Source organism: Heteronotia binoei, chromosome 17 (assembly GCF_032191835.1).
Source record: "Heteronotia binoei isolate CCM8104 ecotype False Entrance Well chromosome 17, APGP_CSIRO_Hbin_v1, whole genome shotgun sequence".
In the NCBI taxonomy this organism is placed as follows: domain Eukaryota; kingdom Metazoa; phylum Chordata; class Lepidosauria; order Squamata; family Gekkonidae; genus Heteronotia; species Heteronotia binoei.
In genome coordinates, this window is record NC_083239.1 from 5,230,504 (window position 1) to 5,248,984 (window position 18,481).

General features: G+C 47.9%; 1 protein-coding gene across 1 annotated transcript in view; it reads right to left on the minus strand.

The window, feature by feature from the left end:
- TCEA3 (transcription elongation factor A3) overlaps positions 1-18,481 on the minus strand; it is a 52,982-nt gene that overhangs the window by 24,484 nt on the left and 10,017 nt on the right. Inside the window, exons 3-6 of the mRNA XM_060258380.1 lie at positions 14,744-14,849; positions 13,501-13,630; positions 8,312-8,389; positions 440-600 (exon numbers count right to left, since the gene is read on the minus strand). Coding sequence (XP_060114363.1) covers positions 440-600; positions 8,312-8,389; positions 13,501-13,630; positions 14,744-14,849 — 475 coding nt within the window. The remainder of the gene's footprint in view (positions 1-439; positions 601-8,311; positions 8,390-13,500; positions 13,631-14,743; positions 14,850-18,481) is intronic.

Here is an 18,481-nt window from a genome sequence, read left to right on the forward strand (position 1 = left end):
TAAGGTAGTAAAACGTCTAGTGGAAGGGCATCCCAACTGCAGGGGAAAGGGAATGCAGGTAAGGCGCAGAAATGGTAACCTAGGTTTAACTAGAAGATCGGCAATGAGAAAGGACAGAGATAGCAATGTCTAGCAATGAGAAAGGACAGAGATCCAGAATAGCCAGGCATCTGTAACTAAAGGTAAACTTCAAGTGCAGAAAAGCCATGTGAGCTGCAGTTGAGGTCTTCACAGGGGAAAGCAGCACAAGCATGAACAATCTTCACTAAGGAGATCTAAAAAGTTGCACTCCCGGAAAATTAGGCTAAGTCACTGTGCCAATTAATACTAAATGTCACATTTTACACCTCTCCTACATCGTACCCAACTAATGACGACATTCAGTCTGCAGCTCGCTATCAAAAAAATGATGCTCTAAGTATAACCATTTGACTCTCACCGTCCATTTTCAACGCCGCAGAGACCATCTCGATGCACTTGTCTCGGACGGAGTCCCCTGTCAGATAGCAGGGTGGGAAAAAGGTGGCAGAAGAGCCAAACACCGGGGAGATGGGGCTGGTGGGTGTCTTGGGTCCATCTGGGATTGGTTTGCTGTTGGATCTGAACAGGACAGGAAAAGGCAGAGTTTCAGGGGGGGTGGGAAGATGCTTCCATTCAGTTGTACAGTTGACTTTAGAATCTGGACTTAATGATTAGGGATAGGCACAAAGTGGCTGACAAACTAAAGTTCATCACAAATCTTGTCTGCTTCTTGGTTTGCAAAGTGATTTTGGCAAACTGAAGAACTGGCTTGACTGTCCGTGATTTTTGATGCAGTTTGTGGTGGCTTGTGGTGGTGAAGAGCAGAAAGCAAGGGCTTCAGTCAGAGAGTCATGTAAAACAGCTGAGCTGTTTGGAAACCCCTGCTTTCTGCTTCCCATGGCTTTTTACAGGGAGCAGAAAGTAGGGTTTAAATGGCTCAGAGCCATTTAACGCAAACAGCTGAGTGCTCAGCTGTTTGAAAACTCCTTCTTTCTTAGGGCTAAGGCATTTTGCCCCTAGGTCTGACCGCAACAATTCTTCCAAATCCAAATTGCTTCCAAATCCTAGGTTTATAAACTCAGGAGCCAACCCAGGACAGGAAGATGGCAGCTGCTGCTAAGGGAGGGGCCAACTCTTTCCCATTCTCTCAATTTTTACTACTCTGCATTTGAGGCAGGGTTGCCAACCTCCAAGTGGCACCTGGAGATCTCTAACTATTATAATTAATCTCCAGACAAAAAGGATCGTTCCCCTGGAGAAAATGGCTGCTTTGCCAAACATGAGGAAGGAAAGGTCCCCAGGGTGACGTTGCTTTCACAACGTTTTCACGGCAGACTTTTTTACGGGGTGGTTTGCCATTGCCTTCCCCGGTCATCTACACTTGAATGAGAATGTGTCTGTAAACACAGTAAAAGAACAGCCTGGCAAGATGTGAATATCATAATGCAAATATCAAAAAAGAGTTTAAACCCAATATTAATAGAGAAAAGCATATCACCTCTGCTCACAATCTACTGTTGGAATCATTAGATATCATAAGGCATATTGTGCATTTATTGTTACTTTTTTCCATTATATTTGGTTTTAGGTTTACAGCCAGTTGTATATTTCTCCTGTATTTTCTATTACAGTGCTCTACCATTTCACCATCACATATTTTCTATTTGCTATTTTTTTAAAAAAACAACAACCATTTTTTCCTGCTTTATTATATGAACATGACACACTGTTGGTACTTACAAGCATCATAGAATCATAGAGCTGGAAGGGACCCCAAGGGTCATCTAGCCCAGCCCCCTGCACAGTATAGAATATTCACAAATACTTCCCCCTAAATTCACAGGATCAGCATTGCTGTCAGATGGCCATCCAACCTCTGTTTAAAACCTCCAAGGATGGAGAGCCCACTACCTCCTGAGGAAGCCTGCCACTGAGGAACAGCTCTGTCAAGAAGTTTTTCCTAATGTTGAACCAAAAACTCTTTTGATTTAATTTCAACCCATTGGTTCTGGTCCTACCTTCTGGGGCAACAGAAAAACAATTCTGCACCATCCTCTATATGACAGCCCTTCAAGTACTTTAAGATGGTGATCATATCACCTCTCAGCCGCTTCCTCTCCAGGCTAAACATACCCAGCTCCTTCAACCTTTCTTCATAGGACTTGGTCTCCAGACCCCTCACCACCATCAGCCCTGAGTCCATTTGGAATGGGCGGGATATAAATCAAGAGTAAGTAAGTAAGTAAATAAATCTTTGTCACCCTCCTCTGGATCCGTTCCAGCTTGTCTATATCCTTCTTAAGATATGGTGCCCAAAACTGAACACAATACTCCCGGTGAAGTCTTACCAGAGCAGAGTAAAGTGATACCATCACTTCACGTGATCTGGACACTATACTTCTGTTGATACAGCCCAAAATTGCATTTCCCTTTTTAGCTACTGCATCACACTGTTGACTCATGTTCAGCGTATGGTTCACTATGAACCCTTGATCCTTATTGAACATACTCCTGCTAAAACAAGTCTCCTCCATCCTATAACTATGCATTGGATTTTTCCTAGCATAAGAGAGAGAGAGAGAGAGAGAGAGAGAGAGAGAGAGAGAGAGAGAGAATGTTATGCTTGCAGCCTGCAGCAACGCTGCTAGGCTGCATCTGAAGGCTTTGCCCCCTTTGGAGAGAAGAGTGGATAGCCGGCCCGTTTTGGCGCGTATTTCAGGGGGCGGGGCCAGGCCGTCTTAATGGCCAGACCTCCGCTCCCTGCTGCAGTCCCAGAAAAGATCGGGTCCGGGCGAGGAACTTCGTTGGGTGGTGTGCTTATCGCGATCATGTGGAGGCCTCCGTTTTTGGCGGCTGCGGGGTCCTCTTGCGCGGCGGCGGAGCCTGCGGGTCCCTGAAGGTGGCAGGGGCCTTTTTTCTAGTGTTTGGGGGATTCTTGGGTGGCTCGTCTGTGGCTGGCTGGTGGCTTGGTCTGTGGGCTGCAGGAGCTCTGTGGGTTGTTGGAGGCTGTTTGAAGGGCCTTGCAGGCTATGGTGGTTGTCCTTTTTGGGCTTGCAGGCTGTGGTGGATATTGTCCTTTTGGGCTGGGAGTGGTCTGCCCTCTCCTTCCCTTTTGGCAGGGAGGAGAATTTTGTGGGGGGTTGAGACTCCCGGGGGGAGTTAAGGCGATTGTTGCCTTAACTGGGTCCGTCATTTTTGGTTGTAGTGTGGGGTGTTGGCCATATTGGTTCCCTTTCTTTGTTAAGGGAGGGAGGCAATTTTAGGAGGTTCTTGTGGGAAGCCATTTTGAGGTGCTAAAGTACCTTACCAAGATGTCTGGTGGAAAGGGGTCTGGGAGGTGGAAGAAGCAGGCGCTTAAGGCCCCTAAGGATCCTGCCAAAAGGCCTCCACCCCCGTTGTCCTCATCTGATGAAGAAGGTGGTGTAGCTTCAGGCTCTGGAACAGGCAACGGGTATTCCTTCTTCAGATAGGGTGGATGGGGATAGGGCCTCAAAAGGGGGCTCCGAGCAAATTAACCAGGCTGTCTATCCTTGAGGGCAGATCTGGTGCATTCATCACTGGCAGTGCTTCAGGTCCCGGTGTTCCAGATGTGCGATCGGGGTCATCTTCAGGAAACACTGGAGTTGGATCGTCTCTGGTTCCTGCTGGTTTTGTGGCTAAGGCCGGGGACAACTGGCAGGTTTATGCGGGACAGGCCTGGCCGTGGGGACCTTGGGGTCCTGCCTCATTGGCTGGACAGGGCATTCCTGCTGTGACTTCTGGGTTGGCTGCCCCCTCTGAGTCTGGCTCGTTATCAGATTGGGCTTGGCCAAATGGACAATGTGGCCCTTGTGGGGCAGGGCCGGGTGTGGGGCAGCGCCGGGTGTGGGGCAGCATGCTTTGGCAGGCTCTTTTATGGGAAATTGGGGCGCCCCTTCTCCTTATGGGATGGTTCCTTTTACTACATTGAAGATGAAGAAGAAGATAATATTGGATTTATATCCCGCCCTCCACTCCGAAGAGTCTCAGAGCAGCTCACAATCTCCTTTACCTTCCTCCCCCACAACAGACGCTCTGTGAGGTAGATGAAGATATTGGATTTATATCCCGCCCTCCACTCCGAAGAGTCTCAGAGCGGCTCACAATCTCCTTTCCCTTCCTCCCCCACAACAGACACCCTGTGAGGTAGATGAAGATATTGGATTTATATCCCGCCCTCCACTCCGAAGAGTCTCAGAGCGGCTCACAATCTCCTTTACCTTCCTCCCCCACAACAGACACCCTGTGAGGTAGATGAAGATATTGGATTTATATCCCGCCCTCCACTCCGAAGAGTCTCAGAGCGGCTCACAATCTCCTTTCCCTTCCTCCCCCACAACAGACACCCTGTGAGGTAGATGAAGATATTGGATTTATATCCCGCCCTCCACTCTGAAGAGTCTGAGAGCGGCTCACAATCTCCTTTACCTTCCTCCCCCACAACAGACACCCTGTGAGGTAGATGAAGATATTGGATTTATATCCCGCCTTCCACTCCGAAGAGTCTCAGAGCGGCTCACAATCTCCTTTCCCTTCCTCCCCCACAACAGACACCCTGTGAGGTGGGTGGGGCTGGAGAGGGCTCTCACAGCAGCTGCCCTTTCAAGGATAACCTCTGCCAGAGCTATGGCTGACCCAAGGCCATGCTAGCAGGTGCAAGTGGAGGAGTGGGGAATCAAACCCGGTTCTCCCAGATAAGAGTCCGCACACTTAAGCACTACACCAAACTGGCATTGCCCTTTGGGGAGTAGCCTTGCCTTTGGGGGACCATTTGTTACCCACAACAAGGGAAAAAGTCTTGAAGGGGGAGTATGTGGACATTTTTTCCCTCCTTTTTCAGGAGTTGGACAAAAAGGATAAAGAGGAGTTCAACAAAAAGGAAAAAAGAAAAGTTAAAAAGCGTAAAGTGGATCGGACCTGGGCCAATTGGCTTCCTGGGTTTTTTATTTATGCTGGGGTGATTGCTCGGAGCGCAGCCTTGGAGGGCAGTTGCCCTTATCCAATACTTGGACATTATTTATAAGGGGTATACGACCTTTAGCAGCCCCACCTGGATGCAGTATGACAAGGAGTTTCGGATGAGGGCTGCTTTGTATCCTTCCCTTCAGTGGGACCATATTCATCAGCAGCTGTGGCTGCGGTCATGTCTCCGGCGTGGCCGAATTTAGGTGATTGCTCTGATAGTGGTCATTTGGTGAACAGGTCATCTGCAAAATCCTCAGCATCGTCAGGCTCTCTCCGCAGTTCAGCGGGGCAGGCGGTTCAACCCCACCTGCTCTGTTGGGAATTCGGTTCCCAGACAGTGTGTGGAAGGAAGGCTTGCCAGTTCAAGCATGAATGCCCCATGAGTAGTGGGTCCCACTCCTTCAATAACTGCCCGAATGCCCTGGGACGCAAGAATACAAAGAAACCTGGGGGGGGGAACCATCAGGCTGGAAAAGGGGCCCAGTTCGATAAAGGAGGGTCCTCTTGAGCGTTGGCTGTCTAGGTACCCGCGAAGAGCAGACAGCTTTTACTTGCTAGAGGGTTTTAAGGTTGGTTTTAGGATCCCTTTTCAGAGGCCTCGGGTTCCATTTAGTTCCATTAAGGAGAGCAGGTTGTTAGAGATAAGATTGCCAAGGAGTTGGCGGAGGGCAGGATTTTGGGCCCTTTTCCCCATCCTCCAGTGCATAACCTCAGGGTTTCCCCATTGGGTGTTGTGCCTAAAAAGGCGCCGGGTGAATTTCGTTTGATTCACCATCTTTCCTTCCCCAGAGGGAAGTCTGTTAATGATGGGATTCCCGAGCATTTATGCTCAGTTAGGTATACCAGCTTTGACCAGGCCGTAGCCGTGGTGAGACGCTGCGGGGTGGGTGCAGAGCTGGCGAAATGCAATATTAAATCTGTATTTCACCTTCTGCCAGTGCATCCCGATGATTTCGAGCTCTTGGGATTTTCTTTTGAGGGTCAATTTTACATGGACAGAGCATTGCCAATGGGCTGCTCTGTGTCATGCTCCGCTTTCGAGCATTTCAGCACATTCTTGGAATGGGCTGTTCGGGAGAAAGTGGATTTACAGGACGCCATTCATTATTTGGATGACAACTTTTTTGTGGGTCCCAAGGGGACTGGGCGTTGTGGGCAGCTGCTGTCTGGCTTTATAGAGCTGGCCGCAGAGCTTGGGGTTCCTTTGGCTTTGGAAAAAATGGAAGGTCCGGCCCAAGAGCTGACCTTTTGGGGGATCGAGATTGACACTGTAGCACAGCTGACCAGGGTACCTTTCCAAAAAATAGTCAAGTTGAGGATTAGGATTCATTCCTTTCTTCTTAAAAGGAAGGTTACCTTGCTCAAGCTGCAGCAGCTAGTAGGGCATCTTAATTTTGCTTGCAAAGTGGTTGCCCCGGGGCGAGCTTTTCTCCGAAGGCTCTGTGATGCTATGGCAGGGCTACGCCTGCCTCAGCATAAAACACGGGTTACCAGCAGCATGAGGGATGATTTGAGAGTTTGACAGGAATTTTTGGAGTCCTTTAATGGGGTCTCTTTTTGGAGAGAGGACATGAGGTTTGAAGCTGAGCTCCAGGTCATGTCTGATGCTGCTGGGTCTTTGGGTTTTGGAGTCTATTTTCGCAGACATTGGTGCGCGGATAGCTGGCCAGACTCCTGGAAGCAGGTAGGAGTGAACCGAGATCTTACGTTTCTCGAGTTCTTTCCCATTCTAGTCGTGGTTTGGAGGGGGTTTTGTTCTGCCATAATAATGTAGCCCGTTGACGAAGCATCAGTTTTGGGCTGTGACATCACGGACTTTAGGTGAGCTGGGGTTGTCTGGGGTGTGGTTTGGGACCCATTCCTTTAGAATTGGGGCAGCCTCGACAGCTCCCGCTCTGGGGTATCCCTCCTCCTCCATTCAGCGCTTGGGCCATTGGCGATGATCAGCTTACAAGGCTTATGTTCGACCTTTGCTCAGTCCCTAAGTTTGCTTGTTGGTTGAAATGTTATTGGTTATGTTCTTGTTTGACTGGTTTTTTTTTTTTTTTTAGCTGCTGTTGTTCCTGGCCAGAGGAGCCGAGTTCTCATCTGTGGCCATAGCCACATGTTTTGGGCCGCTCATCTGGCGTGGAGAACTTTGGTCGGCTCTCAGCTGGGACTTAGCCAACATGTTTGTATTGCGCGGACGGGGCGCCGGAGCCTTCAGTGGCCGGGCCTGCTGCCTTTGTTATTCAAAGATAGTGTGGGTCCTCCTCCTCAGGTTTTAATTGTTCACCTGGGAGGTAATGATCTCGGGCTAATAAAAGGCAAGGCTTTAGTCTGGCAGGCCCGGGAGGATTTCCAGTGCATTAGGGAGCGATGGGGATGGGGTACATCTCTCAGAAAGGGTAATATGCTTTTCTTGAGAGATCTCTGGCAAGGGTTGGGGGTGGCTTTGGGCCTCCCGGTGGGTGCCAAGCCCTAAGTAGAGACTTGGCCTTAGTAGTGGCAGGTTTTTAGGGGTTTAGGGTACTATGCGGCTAGGGGAGGACCATGAAGCATTAGGGGTCTGGCATGATCAACCCTGGAGTTTGGTGACCCGGGGTGGGGAGAATGCAGACCATCCTGGAGGCTCAACTAGAGTGTGCCTTCCATTGAGATGTGCGCCTGGTGGTTGGACCCTCTGGGGCGTGCCTCCCTGCTGGGCCAGCTGGGGACTGGGTCTCTTGCCCGCGAATGACAGGGGAGTGGTCTGTTGAGACCTCTATCCCTGAACAGGCTGCAGTTTGGATGCCCTTGCCGTTTATTATGATGATTAATAAAGTGGCCCATTATTTATACCAATGCTTTGTGTCCGACTCGTCATTCCGACTTGGGGGGCAATCGGACGGGAAGCCTAAAGCTGCATCATTACATATTTAATGCATATTTTGACAAGAGTATTTAGGTCAGCCTGTTAACATTGTTTCCTATTTTTCAGCCTTCATTCTACACACTGTGGCCCATTCTATTTTTTTTTTTTTTTTTAACATTTAGGTGTTGACTGAAGATCTGGGATTGCAACGAATCTCCAGACAACAGGGATCAGATCTCCTGGAGAAAATGGTCACTTTGGAAGCTGGAGTCTAGGGCATTGTATCCTATTGAAGTCTCTCCCCAGACTCTATGCCCAAAATTTCCCAACCCGGAGCTGGCAAACCTAGTCCCAAGACTAGGAAGAGGCTCTCAAATACTAGCAATCCTGCCTTGGGGGGATTTCCTGTGGCTCCCACACTCTCCATAACCGGCTTCATCTATTGCATATTATCGTCTCCCTCCACCCCCTTACCTTTCCTCTTTTCCACTTGTGGAGTTTTTCCAAGATCCAGTAGGAGAAGCAGCTGGGCTGGAGCATGTGGAGGGTCTCCTGAACATGAGATGTGATTATTTTAAAACAGTGATGTCAAAACAGATACAACAGCAGTCTAATTTAATTACGAGAATAAAACCTATAAAAACCATTAATTGCAGCACATACAACAGAGCATGAAATGCAGAAATTCAGATTAATAATTATTGTAATTTTTGTTCCAGGCTTCTTTTAAGAGACAGGGCAGTGTAAATGAAGAAAAAGAAGAAGATATTGGATTTATATCCCGCCCTCCACTCCGAAGAGTCTCGGAGCGGCTCACAATCTCCTTTCCCTTCCTCCCCCACAACAGACACCCTGTGAGGTAAATGAAGATATTGAATTTATATCCCACCCTCCACTCCGAAGAGTCTCAGAGCGGCTCACAATCTCCTTTCCCTTCCTCCCCCACAACAGACACCCTGTGAGGTAAATGAAGATATTGAATTTATATCCCACCCTCCACTCCGAAGAGTCTCAGAGCGGCTCACAATCTCCTTTCCCTTCCTCCCCCACAACAGACACCCTGTGAGGTAGATGAAGATATTGGATTTATATCCCGCCCTCCACTCCTAAGAGTCTCAGAGCGGCTCACAATCTCCTTTCCCTTCTCCCCCACAACAGACACCCTGTGAGGTAGATGAAGATATTGGATTTATATCCCGCCCTCCACTCCAAAGAGTCTCAGAGCGGCTCACAATCTCCTTTCCCTTCCTCCCCCACAACAGACACCCTGTGAGGTAGATGAAGATATTGGATTTATATCCCGCCCTCCACTCCAAAGAGTCTCAGAGCGGCTCACAATCTCCTTTACCTTCCTCCCCCACAACAGACACCCTGTGAGGTAGATGAAGATATTGGATTTATATCCCGCCCTCCACTCTGAAGAGTCTCAGAGCGGCTCACAATCTCCTTTCCCTTCCTCCCCACAACAGACACCCTGTGAGGTAGATGAAGATATTGGATTGATATCCCGCCCTCCACTCCGAAGAGTCTCAGAGCGGCTCACAATCTCCTCTACCTTCCTCCCCCACAACAGACACCCTGTGAGGTGGGTGGGGCTGGAGAAGGCTCTCACAGCAGCTGCCCTTTCAAGGACAACTTCTGCCAGAGCTATGGCTGACCCAAGGCCATGCTAGCAGGTGCAAGTGGAGGAGTGGGGAATCAAACCCGGTTCTCCCAGATAAGAGTCCGCACACTTCACCACTACACCAAACTGGGTCTCCAAAATGGTTCTCCGTTCCTTGATTTTGTCCTCAGATTTTATCCTCAGATACCTTGTGAGGTGGGTTAGGATTAGAGGGGCTCAGTAAAGACAACTCATGAAACTGTGGTTGAATTAAAGTATTAAAGTAAATGTATCACATGTAGCTGCTTTCTACCGAGTCAGACAATTGGTCTATCGAAGTCTATTGTCATCTCTGACTGACAGTGACTCTCCAGAGTCTTAAGTCAAGGTCTTTCCCACCACCTTCTACACCATCCTTTTAACTGGAGATACCAGAATTGAACCAGGGGATGGGCATGAACCTAAAAAATGTGGTTCAGTTCAGGGTCTAGGGTGCCCCACAAACCAAACCCCAAACTGAGCTAAATGGACCCTACACAAACTGAACCTGTTGGCAAGTTCAGTTCCCCCTGGAATTGGTGGGGGAAATTGCCCTGGAAGGGACTTCCAGCTTTCCCCAACCACAGCGCACCAGGGCCAGGAGAAAAGGCAGAAATTATCAAAAGCTGGAAATCATCGTCATCAACAGTCATCAAAAGAGGGGAAGGGGGGGAGAAAAAAAAGAACTCTTTCTTTAGGGGATCTGAAGGTTGAGCAAGGGGAGAACCTTCGCCACATATGAATTCCTCGAATCCATCCGACGTGGTTTGGGAAAGAAGCCAGCTTTCCCCCCAGTCCACTTCTGATGGAGCCACAACCCAAACACAAAAGAAAATGGGTGTTTGGCAGGGCCGTAGCCAGGATTTCATGGTTGGTGGGGCTCACAGCAGGATTTGTTGTGGGGGGGGATGAGGGACACTCAGTTTGGCAGCCCTGGGCTCTTGGCACTGTAAGCTGCCTTGAGTTTCACAAGCTAACCTCCCTTCACCTGGAGAGTCACAGCAGCTCTGCTTCCCACCCCTTTCTTATGTGCCCTTCTCTCAGAGAGACAGAGACCTTTTGACTCTCCCCGCACTTTACTATGCATGCTGTGTTGGGGAAGGGGAGAGAAAACCCCCCAAAAGACCAGCAGCAACTTGTTCAGAGTGGCAGTGAGAAAAGGGGAGAGATTGGGGCCCTCCTATGGAGGGGCTATACATCTGGAAGGAGGGAGTTTGGAAGGATGGGCATGCCCCCCTGGGCCCCACTGTAACAAGGGCCTGATGGTTGGTAGCAACTGCATGGAGCGCAACCCAGAATGGACAACAAAGAAAAGAAGGGGGAAATACGGGGGTGGGGGGTGTTAGCAGGAACACACGGGAACGCAGTTGATGTTGAGGTGTGTGGCCTGATATGCAAATGAGTTCCTGCTGGGCTTTTTCTTCAGCACCCGCTTTACTTGGGGAAATATCTAATAGAACCCTCCCACCAAAATGAGAGTTTACATGTGCCAACAGATGGTGGATCAGTGAAATAGTGGGTGGAGGGGTGAAGGGGCTGAAAGGTTCCAAACCAAGTTAATGCTTCTACACTAATCTGCCCCAGGATCACCACAGAACACACAAGAAAACCCTGGAGCAATCAGCATCGTGATAACCCAGGACAACAGTGGAGCGATCCTGGGGTGACTTCTACTGTATATAGAAAGAAAAAATAACCTGAGATAAAATCAGGGGTGAAACTGATTTCAGTGTAGAATGTGTGTTTGGGAACAGGATTGAACCAGGATTAAAGGTCTAGTATAGAATCACCCAGAGAAGGCCACAGTTTTAATTCCCAGCATCTCCATGTTAGGAGCTCAGGTATTAGGAAAGGACCTTCTCAGCCCAAGACCCTGGGGAACTTCTTCCAGTTCTAGTATGCACTACTGTGACAGAAGAAACCAAAAGGCAGCTGAGTTACTTCCATTTACTTCAGGCTGGTAGAGTTGCCAGCCTGGAATTCTCTCAAAATTTCAGCTAATCAACAACTGATTACAAAGCCAGAGCTGCAACTGAAGGATCAGTTCCCCTGGAGGAAATAAGGGATTTTATAGGGCAAACTCTATGGCATCATATCCACAGTAAATCCCTCCCCCAGGCCCCTGCCTCATTCTCCAGAAATTCTCAGACAGAGTTGGAAACTTCATATCCTGGTGGAAAGTAGACTGTGCATTGTGTCTGAAAACCACAACCCTTATTTACAAGCAAAAATATCTGAGATAGTAGAGTACTATAATTAGAAGAGCTAGCCAGTGTTATCCTTTCCCCAGTGAAATAATTGTACCTTTCTGGCTTGGGAACAAGAGAACTCTTTAGAGTTGCTGATTGAGAGGTGAACTTGCTTGCTGGAGGGGAGGGGAGGCAAGAGGAGAGAAGAGAAGAGAAAAGATCCAAGGACTTTTTGAGTTGTCCATACCATTTCTAAAACCCAAAACTTCTCCAAAAATAGAGAACAGAAGGTCCACTGACTTTCCATTACCTTACTTTCTCAAAGCTCAAAATATCAGTGAAATTTTAATGTATAATAAACATGTAATATTTTATAATAAAGTAATCACATTACTTTTTTTTTTTTACATTACCATGTTTCGGTATTTGTTCTCTTGGACTAACCCAGTTTCTATAATCTTTTTCTTCAGCACCCACTTTACTTGTTCAACTGTGAAATAGTTTGACTTCATAGCCTATTTAATTTCTTTTATATACAATTTCCATCCATGATTTTCCCTGACGCATAGTGATAACTTAGCATACTAAAGTGCGAATTTAGTGATGATGCCCTATATAAATGAATTAAAATAAAATTGATTTCCTCTGAGATATACCAACATCAGTAAATTGACCAGTGCACCAAATATAGGGCCATTATTAAACTGTGTTATAGAAATGTGTGGCCAATATTCAAAGATGAGAACTGTTTGTTGCGCCGAAGTTACAGGAAGTGCCGCGACTTTTGCGTAGCAAACGTAAACTGGGTTTTAGTGGTTTAAGTTTGCTATGCAAAAGCTGCGGCACTTCCTGTAACTTCGGCGCAGATGGTGGAAAATCCGACCAGATGCTGCGGAGGGAACAGGATTGTGACTGCGAGGTGAGCTGTGTGTGAAAACGGTAATAGTGCCCCTGCTAACTGAAAGAAGTAGTCTTTTCCCAGCAAACAATACATTATTTTAGTCATGCTTGGAAAACATAAATCTTGAAACAACAGCATCCAGCCTGGTTTCATGTTGGGAAAGCAGTCTGTGGGGAGACACCAACCCCTTTTGTCTGTACACTTTGGTCCCGGTCTGAAATGGCCCCCCTCGTACCTGGGAATTGTAGCAGGGACCTCAACAATTCATATCTGCTCTAAAGTCCTTGCGGTAGACCTGGACATGACCTTAAGGTTTTGTAATATGAATTTAGGCCTCTCAAATAAAAAGCCAGCAAAACCCTCAAGACATCAGTTACTGCTTCTATGCATGCCACCCCTCTGAAGGCTAAACTGTGCTTCTGTGTAAGCTGTACTGAATAGGTACCTGCTGGCCATTCTGTAAGCTAGATAGCATTCTGAATGGTTTATAACCGTTTTCGCACACAGCTCACCTCGCAGTCACAATCCTGTTCCCTCCGCAGCGTCTGGTCGGATTTCCCACCATCTGCGCTGGAGTTACAGGAAGTGCCGCGACTTTTGCATAGCAAACGTAAACTGGGTTTTAGCGGTTTACGTTTGCTATGCAAAAGCTGCGGCACTTCCTGTAACTTCGGCGCAGATGGTGGGAAATCCGACCAGACGCTGCGGAGGGAACAGGATTGTGACTGCGAGGTGAGCTGTGTGCGAAAACGGTAATAGTGCCCCTGCTAACTGAAAGAAGTAGTCTTTTCCCAGCAAACAATACATTATTTTAGTCATGCTTGGAAAACATATATCTTGAAACAACAGCATCCAGACTGAATGCTAATCAAGAGAGAGTGTGACACATATTTCAAATTTGATTGGCTAAATGGCTCCAACATGAAAATACCTGTCTTTTTCATGTATTTCAGAACCTTTGGAGAGTTTCACAGAAATGTCATCTTCAGACTTGCAGCCAGGGATGTTGAGTCTTTTACCTTTTTCTTTCTCCTTCTTACTCTTCTGGGTGCCAGATGACTCTAAAAGAACACAGGATGACCAGTTATTATTACAGCTTATTAGTGCAAAGCCCTGGTATACAGGCTAGCTATACAGGCTTGTAAGCTATCACTTCTTCATACACGCCCACATGAAGCTTTTGCCAGAGTACACCAGGCATCCCTAACCTTGTGGAATTTGTGGCCATTTTTTGGAACTGAGAATAGGTAGTGGCATGGATGCAACAACAAAATGGCTGCCATAAGGTGGTGGAATGCCTGTCCACAGGGGCTAGGTAGGTCTAGCTGTGAAACATTGGGAGGTTAAACAAATTGTTAAAGAGTTTCCTAGCTAAAGGCAGGAGACAGCTGTTACATGCAGATAGATAATACTACCTGGTCTTTTTTGAAGAACTTCCTGCTCCATTCAAGGGGAGAAAAGCCTGGACTGGTTTGAGGGAGGTTTTTTTTTGGGGGGGGGGGGGGTAGTAGTAAGTGGGTGCCAGGATAATGAGTAGGGGATAGGCTTCCCAATCCCCAGGTCCCAGAGGGGGATCCCCCGGTTTTACTGGCTTCCTCCCTCCCCCAGCCAGCTGGCCGGCGGGAGAAGCCCCACCCCCACAGCCATCATGCACCTCCATGAACGATTCCCATAGGGAATGATGGGGAATTGATCCACGCGTATCGGGGGCTCTGGGGGGGGCTGTTTTTTGAGATAGAGGCACCAAATTTTCAGTATACCATCTAGTGCCTCTCCCCAAAATACCTTCCAAGTTTCAAAAAGATTGGACCAGGGGGTCCAATTCTATGAGCCCCAAAAGAAGGTGCCCCTATCCTTCATTATTTCCTATGGAAGGAAGGCATTTAAAAAGATGTGCAGTCCCTTTAAATGTGATGGCCAGAACTCCCTTGGAGTTCAATTATGCTTGTCACAGCCTTGATCTTGGCTCCGCCCCTAATGTCTCCTGGCTCCACCCCCAAAGTCTCCTGCTCCACCCCCAAAGTCCTCAGATATTTCTTGAATTGGACTTGGCAACCCTAGGAGGGGATAATTTTGTAAGCTACTTTGGGTTCCCTGCTGGGGAGAAGACTGGGGTATAAATAAAGGAAATAACTACACCTCCTTGCATGACAAAACACTTTACTGTCTCTCACCCAATAACTTTTTCCAGTTCTTGATGAGTATTTTTGCCAAAGCCACCACCTCCTCATTGGAGCAGTGCTTCCGGACTGTGTTGACAGCCACGCCAATCCTGGAGGTCTGAGAAAAGGAAAAGATGGAGTGGCTTTAGCACCGAGGGGGGAACAGTTGCAAGCTTAATGGTGGGGGTGGAATGAGGTTGCCTGGACAATTTGGGTCTTCTGTAGGTAGCATAATGAGTGGCAATATTGGGTGCTAGAACAGACTATAGCGTTCTGCTGAGGGTGGAAGTTCAATGCATTAAAAAAACCTCTGCAAATTGGAAACCAAGACAGCAGGTAAAAACGCTATCATAGAGCTTCTCTTTCCCTACAATCAGAAGTATTGGAGCTCTTTCTGTCATTTCACCAGCTATCTCCTGCTTCATTTCACAGCTTAGGTTCCTATATGTTAGATAGGGAAAGACCATGGGCTGTGGTAGAGTTCCTCCTTTGAGTGCAGAAGGTCTCAGCATCATTTCCTAGTATCCTCCATTAGAAGGCTCTCAGATTGCAGATGCTGGGAAAGACCTTTCTCCACCTGAGGTCCCAAATAGAGTGGACAATACTGAGCTAGATGGTATAAGATATTTTTGGGTAAGGATTATTGGCCAATGAAATAATTTGAACACATGAAGCCATCTTGTGCCAAGTCATATCATTGGTCCACGCTAAGGTTGACAACTCTGATTTGGAAGATTGCTGGAAATGTGTGAGGAGGACAGTATTTGGTGATGGAGGGAGCTCACTAGGGATGTGGCACCTTTGAGCCTGCCTGCTAAAGCTGCCTTTTTTTTTTTTCAAGGGGAACTGACCTCTGCATTCTGGAGATCAGTCAAAATTTCAGGATAGCTCAAGGTCTCAGTTGGACATTGTTAACGCTAGCTAGATTTCAGGGAAAATGCTAGCCCGAAGACTGAGGGTGTGTTCACACACACTAAATAACATAAATAACATAAAATAAATGAAGTCCTCAAGCGGGCGGAGGTTACCAGCATCGAGGCACTGCTGCTGAAGACGCAGCTGCGCTGGGCGACTAAAGGCCCACTCCAAGACAATGGAAAAACTCATCCGAGAGCTACTGTTTGCTGATGATGCTGCACTCGTCTCCCACTTGGTATCAGCTCTGCAGCATATGACGTCCTGCTTTGCAGAGGCTGCCAAGCTATTCGGCCTAGAAGTTAGTCTGAAGAAGACAGAAGTTCTCCACCAGCCTGCACCCCAGGAAGATTATTACCCTCCCTGCATCACTGTGGGTGAATCAGTTCTGAAGACAGTCCAGCAGTTCAGCTACCTGGGGTGCATCATCTCCTCAGATGCCAAGATCGACAAGGAGATTGACAACAGGCTGGCAAAGGCAAACCGTGCATTTGGCCGACTGCACAAAAGAGTGTGGAGCAACAAGCATCTGAAAAAAGGCACAAAGATCAATGTTTACAAAGCGGTTGTGATGACAACCCTCATCTATGGCTCCGAATCGTGGGTTTTATACCGTCATCACCTGCGACTCCTTGAGCGCTTTCATCAGCGCTGCCTTCGCACCATCCTCAACATCCACTGGAGTGACTTTGTGACCAACACTGAAGTCCTCAAGCAGGCGGAGGTTACAAGCATCGAGGCACTGCTGTTGAAGACGCAGCTGTGCTGGGCAAGGCATATTTCCAGGATGGAAAACCACCGCCTTCCCAAGATTGCTCTGTATGGCGAACTTTCCACCGGCCATCGAAATAGAGGGGCACCAAAGAAGAGGTACAAGGACTCCTTGAAGAAATCCCTTGGCACCTGTCGCATCAACCATCACCAGTGGTCTGACCTAGCCTCAGATCGCAAAGCATGGAGGCACACCATCCACCAGGCTGTCTCTTCCTTTGAGAACGCACGCATACCTGGTCTTGAGGACAAAAGGAGATTGAGGAAGAATCGCACTGCTACAGCACCAACCCCAAATCAGACTTTTCCCTGCAGCCACTGTGGCCGGACCTGCCTGTCCCGCATTGGTCTTGTCAGCCACCAGTGAGCCTGCAGCAGACGTGGACTACTGCACCCTTCTTAAATCTTCGTTCGTGAAGCCAAGCCGAGAGAAATAACATGCTTTGCAACTGGATTTTTACTGCGTAAGGATAGCAAAATCCAGCTGAAAACAGTTGCCATGTGAAAGCACCCTGACTGTGGTGCAGAGGTTAAAGTGTCAAACTAATCTGAGAGACCAAAGTCTGAATCCTTAGTGCCACGGAAGCCTGCTGGGCAAACTAGGGCCTCTCACTCTCAGCATAACCTACCACACAGAGTTGTCATGGAAACAAAATTAAAGAGGAAGGCAAAGTGCTTTAAAATGTCTTGGGTCTGATTTGGGAAGAAATGTAGGGTATAAATATAAAGAAAAATCAAGTACATCAAAACCCAGTAAAGTTAGGCACCAGCCGGGGCTTGCTAGCTACTATGGCTGCCAACTCCAGCTTGGGAAACTCCTGGAGATTTGGAGGCAGAGCTGGGGAATGTGGAGTTTGGGGAGAGGAGGGAGCTCAGCGGAGATATAATGCCCTCCAAAGCTGCCATTTTTTTTTTTTTTAGAGAAACTGAGCTCTGTCATCTGCAGAGCAGCAGTAATTAGGATTGCCAACTGATCTTCAGCTGATCTCTTGGGAGTCGCAACTGGTCTCCAGATGATGAATAACAATTCCTCAGTAGAAAAGCAGCTGAAAGTTGGACTCTGTGGCAGGGCCCCTCAACTTTTTTCAACTTGGAGGCACTTGCGGAATTTTGAAAGTGTATGGTGAGCGCCATGCCAGAATGACTGCAATAGGTGACGGAAACACATATAAATACATTTAAAAAAACCCAATTAAAAACAATAAAACAAAACACACGAGTGGGAGGAAGGTCATGAGAATCAGTGAGAGAATGCCAGACAAAACAAAACAGTCTTCGCCCACATGCAGAAGGCAGTGATAGATGGAAGCAGACAAATCTTCCTGGGGTGAGTAGTCCATAATTTGATGCCATGACGAAAAAAAACCCTTGAACATATGAAGCTGCCTTATACTGAATCAGACCCTCGGTCCATCAAAGTCAGTATTGTCTTCTCAGACTGGCAGCGGCTCTCCAGGGTCTCCAGCTGAGGTTTTTCACGCCTACTTGCCTGGACCCTTTTTAGTTGGAGATGCCGGGGATTGAACCTGGGACCTTCTGCTTCCCAAGCAGATGCTCTACCACAGAGCCACCGTCCCTCCCCTTAAGCCAGTACTGTCTACTCAGACTGGCAGTGGCTCTCCAGGGTCTCAAGCTGAGGTTTTTCACACCTCTTTGCCTGGACCCTTTATTGGAGATGCCAGGGATTGAACCTGGGACCTTCTGCTTCCCAAGCAGATGCTCTACCACTGAGCCACCGTCCCTCCCCAAACATATGAACATATGAAGCTGCCTTCTACTGAATCAGACCCTTGGTCCATCAAAGTCAGTATCGTCTACTCAGACTGGCAGTGGTTCTCCAGGGTCTCAAACTGAGGTTTTCATGCCTATTTGCCTAGACCCTTTTGTGGTTGGAGATGCTGGGGATTGAACCTGGGACCTTCTGCTTCCCAAGCAGATGCTCTACCACTGAGCCACAGCCCCATTCATGGCTCTCCAGGGTCTCAAGCTGAGGTTTTTCACGCCTACTTGCCTGGACCCTTTTTAGTTGGAGATGCCGGGGATTGAACCTGGGACCTTCTGCTT